Below are 11616 nucleotides of genomic sequence, written 5' to 3'. Positions count from 1 at the left end.
CTTGAACAAGGCGTGCCCTAAGGACTCTTTTCCTTTGGCTAACATCGATCGCATGATCGATGTGACGGTCGACCACGAGATACTCAGCTTTCTCGATGCCTATTCCGCGTACAACCAGATCCGGATGGATCCGGGCGACCAAGAAAAGACTTCTTTCATCACTAAATACGACACCTATTATTATAACGTAATGCCATTCAGACTAAAAAACGCTGGTGCCAATTACCAACACCTAGTAAATCGGATGTCTGAAGAGCAAATAGGAAAATCAACGGAGGTTTACATTGACAACATGTTAGTTAAGTCCCTGCAAGCAGAGGACCATTTGGAATATTTGCAGGATACCTTCAACATACTAAAGAAATACAATATGAATCTGAACTCGGAGAAATGCGCATTCAGAGTCGGGTCCAGAAATTCCTTGGATTCATGGTGTCCAACTGGGGGATCGAGATCAATCCCAACAAGATCAAGGCCATAGAAGACATCACCGGGCGCATAGCCGCCCTAGGTCGGTTCATTTCAAGGTCCTCCGATAAGAGCCATCGGTTCTTCTCGTTATTGAAAAAGAAGAATAACTTCTCGTGGACCCCGGAGTGCCAGCAAGCTTTGGAAGAACTCAAACGGTACCTTTAGAGTCCATATTTACTTCATACTCCGAAGGCAGACGAGCAGTTATACACTTAGCGGTATCCGAGATAGCGGTAAGTAAAGTCTTAGTCCGGGAAGAAGAAGGTACGCAATTTCCTATATATTATGTTAGCAGGACCCTAGGCGAGGCCGAATCGAGGTATCCTCACATGGAGAAATTGGCGCTCGCTTTGCTAAGTGCCTCCAGTAAGTTAAGGCCCTATTTTCAATGCCCTCCCATATGTGTCGTGACTACTTACCCATTGAGGAACATAATACACAAACCCGATCTCTTGGGACGATTGGCCAAATGGGTCGTGGAAATTAGTGGGTACGGTATTGAATATCGACCCCGAAGTGCCATCAAATCTCAAATTTTAAAAGACTTCATGGCCGACTTCATGTTGACCTTAGTAATCAAAGTCAAAAAGGAATTGTTGTTAACCTCGAGGACCTCCTCAGGGATCTGGACCCTCTTTACGGATGGTGCCTCGAACGCAAAGGGGTTCGGACTCTGCATCGTGTGGAAGCCGCTCATGGGTAACGTAATTAGGCAATCTATTAGAACTGTGAAATTGGCTAATAATGAGGCCGAGTATGAGGCCATAATTGCAGGTCTCAAATTGGCTAAAAGTCTGAGGCCCAAAGTGATCGAAGCTAATTGTGACTCCCTCCTTATGGTGAATCAAGTCAATGGTACTTTCGAAGTGAAAGAGGAACGAATGCGAAGATACTTGGATAAACTACAGGTAACGCTACATTGATTCAAGGAATGGACCCTACAACACGTGCCCCGAGGATCAAAATAGGGAAGCCGATGCTCTAGCTAACTTGGGGTCGTCGGTTGATGACGATGAATTCAGCTCGGGAACGATCGTACAACTCATGAAATCGCTAGTGGAAGAAGGCCACACCGAGAAAAACTCGACAAGCTTAACTTGGGACTGGAGAAACAAGTATATAGATTACCTGAAGTCCGGGAAGCTGCCCTCGGATCCTAAAGAATCGAGAGCTCTGCGCACGAAGGCGGCCAGGTTCAGCCTGTCCGAAGATAACACCTGTTCAGAAGAACGTTCGCTGGCCCACTCGTCATATGTCTGGTACCAGGAGACACCGAATATTTTTTGAGGGAAGTTCACGAAGGTACCTTCGGGAACCATTTGGGGGCCGAATCTTTGGTTCGTAATATAATCAAAGCCGACTATTACTGGATCGACGTGGAAAAAGATGCGAAGGAGTTCGTGCAAAAATGCGACGGTTGTCAGAGGCACGCACCAATGATCCATCATCCCAGGGAGCTACTACATTCGGTCTTGTCACCTTGGCCATTCATGAAATGGGGAATAGACATCGTCGGTCCCCTTCCATGGGCACCCGGTAAGGCTCAATTTATATTATTTATGACTGACTATTTTTATAAATGGGTTGAAGCTCAGGCATTTGAGAAAGTGAGAGAAAAATATGTTATTGATTTTATTTGGGACCACATAATATCTCGGATCGGGATGTCGGCCGAAGTCGTATGTGACAACAAGAAGCAGTTCATCGACAGCAAGGTAAACAAATTATTCAAGGACCATAAGATCAAAAGGATCTTGTCAACACCCTATCACCCTAGTGGGAACGGGAATGTGGAGTCTACAAACAAGACCATACTCCAAAACCTTAAGAAAAGGTTGATCGATTCCAAAGGAAAATGGAAGGAAATATTGCCCGAATTCCTGTGGGCATACCGTACGACCTCAAAGTCTAGTACCGGGGCCACCCCATTTTCGTTGGTCTACAGTGCCGAAGCACAAATACCGATCGAGGTAGGAGAACTGAGTTTCAAGTTCCGATATGCGACCGAAGAGTAGAACGGTGAGGCCATGAGCACGAGCCTGGAACTATTGGATGAGAGGCGCGAGGTCGCCCTCGTCCGGTTGGCCGCCCAGAAGCAGCAGATCGAAAGGTATTACAATCGGAGAGCCAATATCCGACACTTCAATATCGGGGACTTGGTGTTAAGAAAGGTGACATTGAACACTGATGGTAGGCTAGAAACTCGTGTTATAGTCGCTTATTGCACTCTAATTCACTATACTTTACTTATGTTGAGCTATAATTAGTAGTGTTTTACTCTTATTATGTGTTTTATGCCATGTATGAATGATTCCGGGTTATTTAGATGTTGCGGAGAAAATTCGAGCTATTTGGAGCTTTGAAATCTGAGTAGAAGCCCAAGAGATTAAACCGGGATCGCATTCGGGGGTCGAGTACCAAGTCCGAATGTCAACAATTGGAAAAAATGAAATACTCTAAGAAAACTACACTGTCGCGCCGCATGGTCGGCGCGGCAGTGAATGTTTTGCAATTCGTTCTGGAATTCGCCACAAGCGCGGCGCGGCATGCGGCGCGACATGCAGCGCGGTAGTACAAAAATCTTAGAGTATCTTCCCATTTCAGCTTAAAAGGGTATTTTCGTTCGAGGTTTATTTGGGGGATAGTTAAATACACGGGAAAAACACCATTTTTGGACTTTTGACAGATTTTTGACCTAAGGAGGCCAAGGAGGCTAAGGAGGAGTTGGAAGAACACAAGCACAAGGATTTCATCATTCCTTCCTCACTCAAGATCCAGGTTTGGATTGAATTTATGTTTTCCTATATTTTAGTTATATTTGTGAAGAACTTCTCCATGTCTATAGAGTAGATCCTTTTGGGTTTTGATGAATTTGGTGTATTGATGATTATTTATGGATTATAATTATGTCTTAATGTATTTGAATCGTTTTTGGAGGATTTAATTGTTGCACCTATATTCACTTTTTCTTGTAATCGAAAGAGGCATAACTTGTGATATCTTTGCACTATATGGTTGATTGAGTTCATAGATTCTTCTGAGTAATCAAAAGAGGCTAGTTGAATCATTGATTAAACCTAGTTAGGAGGATAATCGAAAGAGGTTCTCCTAAAGACCGATCCACTACGAATTCTTACATATCTTCACATGGCTTAAATTGGTTCATATTGTGAGGTTGAAACTTAATCGAGAGAGAAGTTTCTACTAAAAATTTGTACTGATAATTAAGTGAATTCGAGAGACTCACTTGAACATTAGAAGTGAATTATCTAGAGTTAAATTTCAGACAATTATCTTGCACTTATTCCGTCAAAACCCTATTTTTTCCCATTGATAACTTCCTTTCTTACCTTTGTTGCGATTGTCATTAGTCAATAACTTTAGATTCTTAGTTAATTTTAGTTATTAATCATATAAATCTTTGATTGTTGATTCTCCTAGATATCAATCTAGCTACAAACTACAATAATAATGTTTAACTCCAATCCTTGTGGATACGATAATTATACTATACTATCTTTGACTAGTGAGCACAATTTAAGTACGTGTTTTGCGCTCGTCAAACACCTGGAACCCGAACGAAGGGAAGCTGGGACCGAATTGGGAAGGTCCATATCGAATTATCGAGATTACTGGTAAAGGTTCGTACAAACTCGAAGCAGGGAATGGTGAGCAGCAACCGAACAACTAGAACGTGACCTACTTAATAAGATACTACTGCTAAGGTACGACCACATTCATCCTTTTTTTTGTTTATATATTGCGAATTGGACTAACACTTGGTGGCAACAACCAAAGGATGAACTGGATGAACCAAAGGACTAGCACGCGTTGCACTCTTTTTCCCTTGAACCGGTTTTGTCCCAAATGGATTTTTCGATAAGGTTTTTAACGAGGCGACAATGGATCGTGCTAACTTAGAATCGAAGACCGATTTTGAATCAGAGTCGATGGTCACATCAACAGTATCCAATCCCTCAACGATCGACCTCAAATACTGGGGACCATCACCCTTAGGTCATGATTTTTAGCATGGAAGGAAACTCTATGCTCAATCAATCTAGGCTCGGTAGTTAGGATTCATTGTAAGGGCCAAACGGTCAAATGAACCGTGCTCGCGTAGATCACACCGGCCACAATACGAGCTTTTGTACAATCTTGTACGTTACGTACAAAAATGAAAGAAAGTTTCTACCTTGCTAAAAAAAACCTTTTTTGCTTCTTAAAAGTATCGAGCCTAAGGGTTACTCCTGCCCGAGAATTATCGAGACCAAGGGCCACCCCTATCCGATCCCAAAGGGCTTCCCCCTACTCGGTGACTACCGTCCTTGATAAATTCAGACGGCTCGGGTTATCGAAACCTAGAGGCACAAGACCTATTAGGCAACGTCCAAACCTAAAGGGCTACGACCACCCTAAAAGCGGCTCGGAGACGTCTGAAGCCCGTAATCAAAACATAAGGCCTTCAAAATTCCAAACCGGTTCAAAGGTTACCCTCGGCAAAATTATAGCCTAAAAATATTTAAACAAGCATTTTGGGGAAAGCTTCCGGTCATTCCGAGCCCCCACAAGTTTCAAACAAAACTTGCATCGAGAGTAAGTCTTGTTCAGACCTTCGAAAAATAACTTATTTCTACGTCTGATTCCGTGCCAAGGCATTTGAAATCTTTGCAATTGTAAAAAAAAGGCTAAAGGTAATAGACTTGAAAAATTGCTAAAAGGGAAAAAACCCTATATATACATTCAGAATGTCTTTACAAAGGCCAATGAAAAAGGCCTCGACAAAATAAATGTACAAAATATAAAAACACAAACAAAAATTCCTAAGGTACCTACGCTTGATCTCCACTAGAACCCCCCTCATCACCAGAGTCGTCGGGGTCTTCTCCATCTTCGGGTTCGTCGGAGCCCTCAGAGGTTTCTTCACCCTCGGGTTCAGCAAGCTTCTTGGCTTCGGCCTTAAGCCTTTTTGCTTCTTCGATCTCTGCCGACAGGTTAAAACCTCGGGCTCTTCGAAGGTCCCCTTTCGAGACAACCTCTTTGCATACTCAACAGTGACTTTCGGGCGGGCCTCGACCGCCTCAACATCAGCCCTATACCGGGCTACCTTCTTTCAGCACCAGCCCTTGTTGTTTCCGACTCGGACTTTGTTATTTCGAGCTTATTGCCAAGGGCATCTCGTTCAGCAATGGCCAAGCCCAGTTGAGCTTGGAGGTCCTCGTTTTGTCGAGCCCATGCATCGGCTTTCTCTTTTGCCACTCGGAGTTGAACCTCTACCAATGGCAGCTGCTCCCGAGCGGTTTCCTTTTCCGAAGCCAACCGGTCCATTTTTCCCTTCCATACATCAGCCATGGCCTGGACCTTGTTCATTTCAGCCAGGAGTTGGTCGATCCGATCAATCTTCTGCTGAACCTGCGAGGTTTGATCGTTAATCACCATGGCTAAGTTGTCATTGATAACTGCGAAAACCTATACCTATTCCACCAAGTCGGCATGCTCCTTCTGAGCTGCATCCAACTCGGCCAGGAGACTCTTGACGACACCTTCGTGTTGCTCGCTAAGAAGCTTATACATATCCTTCGTCATAGCGAGCTCTCTGGCCTCAGCCTCAAGCTGGTTAACCTCAACCCGATATCGAAGAAAGCATTCATGATGGAGTACCGAGGCCTACAGAAATATAAAGGAAAGAAGACATGAGAAATATCAAGAACTAAGTCAAAGGATGAAAGAGTGTGCCTTACCCGGTTCAGCGTCTGCTGCGCTTTGTTGAACAAACACGTCACATCCACCTTATTCATTTTCTCCGAGTCTTCTTCGGTTACCAGGCACCGGAGGTAGATCGCTACTCCCACGGGAGCAGAAAGAACCCGGGCATCCTCCGCGACGGTAATGATTATCGACCTCTTACGGACAGGATCCATTCTCGGGGCGGGGAACTGGTTGATTAACTTTAGAATCGAGTTCAGCCCGCCGACCTCTGAAGATAGATCTTTCCTCGGCACTTCCATGTCTCCCAGCCCTGAAAACTCCTCCAAGACGGACAAGTCCACGCCGTCAAAAAAGGAACTAAGGGGATCGTCCACACCATGAGCCCCTTCGATAGACCTCTCTTTCCCCGCTCGGGCCTCCTCGAGCATGGACTCATAATAAGAAGGCGACCCTGAAATATCTATTACACTAGGCGCCTCCTTCGGGGCGTGGTCGGCATCCCGGGAAGTCTTAGTCCTGGTCTCCTTATCGATCTCCCTGGTCTGAGGGAGATCGGCCTCGTGGATCTCCTCTTCAATAGCTGCCCGCTCCTCTGGGGATGTCGACTTATGGGCCACGAAAAGATCATCTTACTCGGGCTCATCTCTGAGTCGAAAAAGAAAATCCGAGTGGGTGCTCGAGAGCTATAACTTTCCTTTGGCTTACGGGCCAACCTTCTCTTTGCTTTCTTCTTCTCTGAGCCCGGGGAGCCCGGAGCCTTCCTTTTCTTATTTTCTCCTGCTGCAGCCCCGAGCTGCCCCGAAGCGACGGGGTCAACGGACAGATCCTCGTCCCCTACTGCAGGCCTAATCTCAATGGTTTTAAGCAAACCTGCAAAGGTAAAAATGAAGGAAAGAGGGTAAGTACGATGCGAATGGGAGAGCCAGATGTTACCTATTCGAGGAAGGGTCTTACCGTGAGAACGAGCATCCCAGCTGCCTCTCGAGAGTTTGCGTCAAGAGCGCTCGGAATAAGGCATCTGTGAACAAATACCCTTGATCCACTCCTTGAGCCGAGGGATCGCATTCGGGACTCGAGTGACGGCTGCACCACCACAAATACCAGTAAGAAAAGGGGGATGAAGATAAAATGGCATTCAAGGGGAAACTATACTTACGAGATGCGTTCCACTTCTTGGGGAACTACATGAGTTTGGGGGGAACCAAGTCTTCGGTCTTCACCCGAACGAAACATCCCTGCCAGCCCCGGTCCCAGTCCTGATCGGGGACTGTATAGGCGGAAAAGGTGATCGATGGTGAACCGACGAGAATCGGTCTTGTTCACGAAATAACGAAGGATGATCACGATCCTCCACAGTGACGGGTGGATTTGACCGAGGCATACTTCGTACCTCTTGCAAAAATCCAAGATAACTAGGTCCACTGGGCCCAACGTGAAGGAATAAGTGTAAACACTTAGATAACCTTCCACGTGGGTAGTGATGGCATCCGCAGGCCCGGGGACTACTACGTCCTTACCCGTCCGGTTGCTGTCCTCTCGGACCGCGTGGAGAACGTTTTCGGTGATGGAGCATATATATCTTGATACTCCTTCACATCGGCACTACACCGACGAGGGCTTCTCAACCTTAAAGTCATCGGCAACCGAACAACCCCCGGGAACGAACATTATCAAGGGAGGCTCGGCAGTCGGTTTATCGGGAGACGTGTTAGGAGCGGACCTCTCGAGGACGATCACATCGAGAGTGGTCTTATCGATTTCAGCGGTCAGTTGTAAAGAAGAAGAAGAAGAAGAAGAAGAAGCGACTTTTTGGGGAACATATTTAGAAGTTTTAGCCATTGTTATCTAGAAAAGGCTTGAAAAATATGAAGAGAGGTTGAAAGGTGAAAGGTCGAGTGCGCTGATTTGGGTAGAAAATAAGTAAAAACTTGCAACTTACTGAGAAGTTTCGAAGAACGGAGGTGAAAATATTAGAGTGTGAAGAAGGGTAGTGATATCCTGAAAACTCAAAGGTAGAAGCTTGGTCAAAAGGTAAAAAAAAAAAAACGAAGGAGGAAAGTATTTATAGAGGTTTCGCGTCGTTTCGCATTCAGGGATGACCTGTCGATGGCTGACGCGTGTTTGAAGTCATAATGACACGACTGACGGGACGTTTCAGATTCTTTCTTGTTTCTGTCATGGCGTATTGAAGAAGGAATCGAAGTGCATATGTCATTTCTCGTCATTTCCGTAAACTTACTCTTCCAGAAACGATGGGACTATTTGTATACGGGTGAAACCGAGCCCTTTGGACGCCTCGGTTCCCGATGAAGTAAACAGAGCAGAGATATGACTGTAAGGAACTGGAATCGGGGCAAGAAGCCCCTCGAGTCGGGGTCCGAGCAAAACACCTGCCCTCGGAAGAATCGGGGCCACGTCCCCCAGGTCCGATTCGAACCCCAAAACTTCGGAGAGAATTACGAGATAATCGAGCACGACAAACAAAGAGCCGTGATATCCGTGCGCAGCCGGATGATACGGCGTGAATCTCGACACGTATTGGCAGAAAATTAGTGATTAGTAAAACGAAAGATTTTTACCTCTTTTGAAATTGTCTAACTATTCATTAGGCATCATTGTAACACGCATATCAAGGCAATATATTCTTATTTTCTCTGTTATTCAAAGTTCTTACTTTTGTTCATCAGTTCTTCACTGTTGTGAGCACTGGATCGAAGGTAGGCATTACATTAAGCTGTTACTGAGTCCGGGATCACTCCCCTTAATTGGTTTGACAACTATTACATCCTTTATCTGTTTAATCTAACGTTTTTTTATCATTTGTATTGAATTAATCCGCATATCCTTAAAACCACATATAAATCAATTGTTATTCGTTTTTTAGGGTAAACACATGTTTCTACTTTGCTAGCTATTTTCTGTGTGGAGAACATTCAAGATATGTATTAAGATTCATGGATTATCAGTAAATTATTTTTTTTGAACATTTGTATCGTTTAAGATGGTATCAAAACCAGATTCCGATCTGGTGAGAACAACAGTGGATCGGTTTTTTATTTAGAGGCACCTTCTTAGTGATAGTACAGACCCGTTTAATTTAGTGGCGATTTAGTGGCGAAAACAGAATTTTTCACCAAGGGGATCACTAAGGATATTCAATACCTAATTTATATATACATGGAAGAAAAAAAATTAACCTTATATATAGTGTAATTTTTGACAAAGAGGACTTGGCTGAACCCCTTTCTGCTCGCCTAGCTCCATCCTTGATTAAACCGGTCTCATCTAATTGCGGACATGTTAATTCCTGACACTGAGTTGAAAGCGAAAATTTAAGAGTTCGTTCGTTTCCATATTTCAATTACAAAAGCGTGGGAAGGTTTAGTACTATTATAATAAATATAAATGTCGCTAGCTATTTTATGTATGGGATAGTTCTTCTTTCCCGTGTCGGGGAATTTGCTGAAATGGTATATTATTGTTGTCCTAATTTCATTTTCTGATAAAAATGATCTGCTTATCTTGGATACTGTCAATATCAACTGGAACCTTAATTTCCCAAGACCTAATTATAAGGGTAATACCTTTATTTTATAATAAAAAGGGGTCCCACACAACGAAAAAGTTAAGCGTATACAGTTTTAAATTAGGGGAAAATGTTGGAAGACGGAGTAGGAAGTACACAAGTCCTTCCTACGAACCATGATCTATTCACCCCGTTAAATTAAATTAGTCATGATTTTTATTATGAAGTATATATGGAAGAATTAAACTCTTCAAATGTTCCATTCAAGCTCGTCTTTTAAGGAGTTAAATGAAATGAAATAGGAATGAGCCCAAGAAGGTACATGTGCATCCAAATGAAATTTTCAAAAGGACTCTTAAGAGAGTTTATGAATATCTAAAGTTATCCGGTACTTTGTGCTAGTAAAAAATAATATAGATAATGAGTGAAATAGTTAGGATGCTTGGAAACTAATTAGGTCAGTATTAATACGAAGATATCGGACCAAGGAATTTCTTTTATAAAATATTTCAATTATTATTTAGTGGCGAATGCCACATACAAGCAAGGTCTACAATCATTTGCGCTTTATGCTTAAAAAAATTATAATATATATCAAGGGGCGCTAATTGTCTTTAAATCGTAATCTACAACTATCCAACTGCAGGAATATTTTCAACCTGACCATTACCACCTGGTTGATCAACAAGGATCCAACAATCATCAGGTATGTTTGTAACTTGATTGTAAATGACAACTGGTGTAACAATTGAATTGCTACTTAGAACTTGGTTCACAGCATCCTTTTCTTTGATTCCTACTAACTCTGGCCACACAAATTTAGAGCCTTTAGGAAATAAACCAGTTCCAGCACAATCATTGCCAGTACATTTACAAGGTGAACAAGGTGGATAGGCAGTACGACCCTCCACTGATAAATAAATTGCCCAAAAAATAGCTATAACAAATGATATTACTCATTTTCTCTAATTTGTAGTTTGTACATATGTGGTGGTAGACATTTTATAGTGAACTTAATACACTGAAATTGTAAGAGGATTGAAGCAAAATCAGATTACTTGGAAACTAGAGATATAGTAGATAAATGTGATAATGTGAACAACTAACCCCTGCTTGTTTGCGTGACCTTTTGAGTTGTAACCCCATTTGAGGATTTAAGGTGATGGGATATTTAATATGAACAACTAAGCAATTTATTGTAATAATTGTCTGGTCAGAAGAATAAAATCTGAGGGGGAGTAATTAGGGTAAAATGACTAATTTTAGATAATCTTTGACTGATTTCTGTTGAAAATGACTATTAGCGAGAGTAAGAAAATTTAATTTTGTCACTCTTGCGTGCCCAAAGGAGAAGGAAGGCTGAAATTTCAACATGCGTCTACGAATATCAAAGTTACTGAATGGGTGGTTCTGGTGAATCATTGAGCTGGCTAATTACAGTTTGTTGTTCCTTGCATTATATTGTATAATTGTTGTTAGAGCATTGATTTTTTTTAATAGAGACAGATTAGTGAACCTAAAATTTTAATTTACTAACATTTCCACTTAATTTCGAGGGTACTACTTGAATTTTTGCATCCAAATACTTTTTTTTTTTAACTTCAAGCTCAAATACTTTTTCTTTTCAACTTTAACCAAACATTCTCCAGTGCCTACTTTGAGTTTATAGAGTTCTTTCGTATAATCCATTTGAACAACTACACAATTTAATGCATTGACACACTTCTTATCTAGGGAAAATCACATTGCATAGCCGCTCTCAAGATAATAGCCGATATATATATATATATATATATATATATATATATATATATATATATATATATATACACACACACACACACATATATTCTGTATGTTATATAAAAATTATACAAATTTTATATATTTTTTTGACTAACAAATATAAA

General features: G+C 42.2%; 1 protein-coding gene across 1 annotated transcript; it reads right to left on the bottom strand.

Moving 5' to 3' along the window:
- Positions 1-5303: 5303 nt before the first annotated feature.
- On the bottom strand, positions 5304-5910 carry LOC138902054 (uncharacterized). The gene is made up of 2 exons (XM_070189866.1): positions 5592-5910; positions 5304-5494 (listed from the first exon to the last, which is right to left on the bottom strand). The coding sequence occupies exons 1-2, from the start codon at positions 5908-5910 to the stop codon at positions 5304-5306; spliced, it is 510 nt and encodes a 169-aa protein (XP_070045967.1).
- Positions 5911-11616: the final 5706 nt, after the last annotated feature.

This window comes from Nicotiana tomentosiformis, chromosome 11 (genome assembly GCF_000390325.3).
Source record: "Nicotiana tomentosiformis chromosome 11, ASM39032v3, whole genome shotgun sequence".
NCBI lineage: Eukaryota > Viridiplantae > Streptophyta > Magnoliopsida > Solanales > Solanaceae > Nicotiana > Nicotiana tomentosiformis.
Note: the sequence above shows the minus strand (reverse complement) of the source record. Positions and strands in the feature narration are given on the sequence as shown.

Coding starts and splice junctions, on each gene's coding strand:
- LOC138902054 (XM_070189866.1), bottom strand. CDS start 5,910: ATGGTGATTAACGATCAAACCTCGCAGGTTCAGCAGAAGATTGATCGG. Junction 5,495..5,591: donor GTCGGAAACAACAAGGGCTG/GTGCTGAAAGAA, acceptor TTGTCTCGAAAG/GGGACCTTCGAAGAGCCCGA.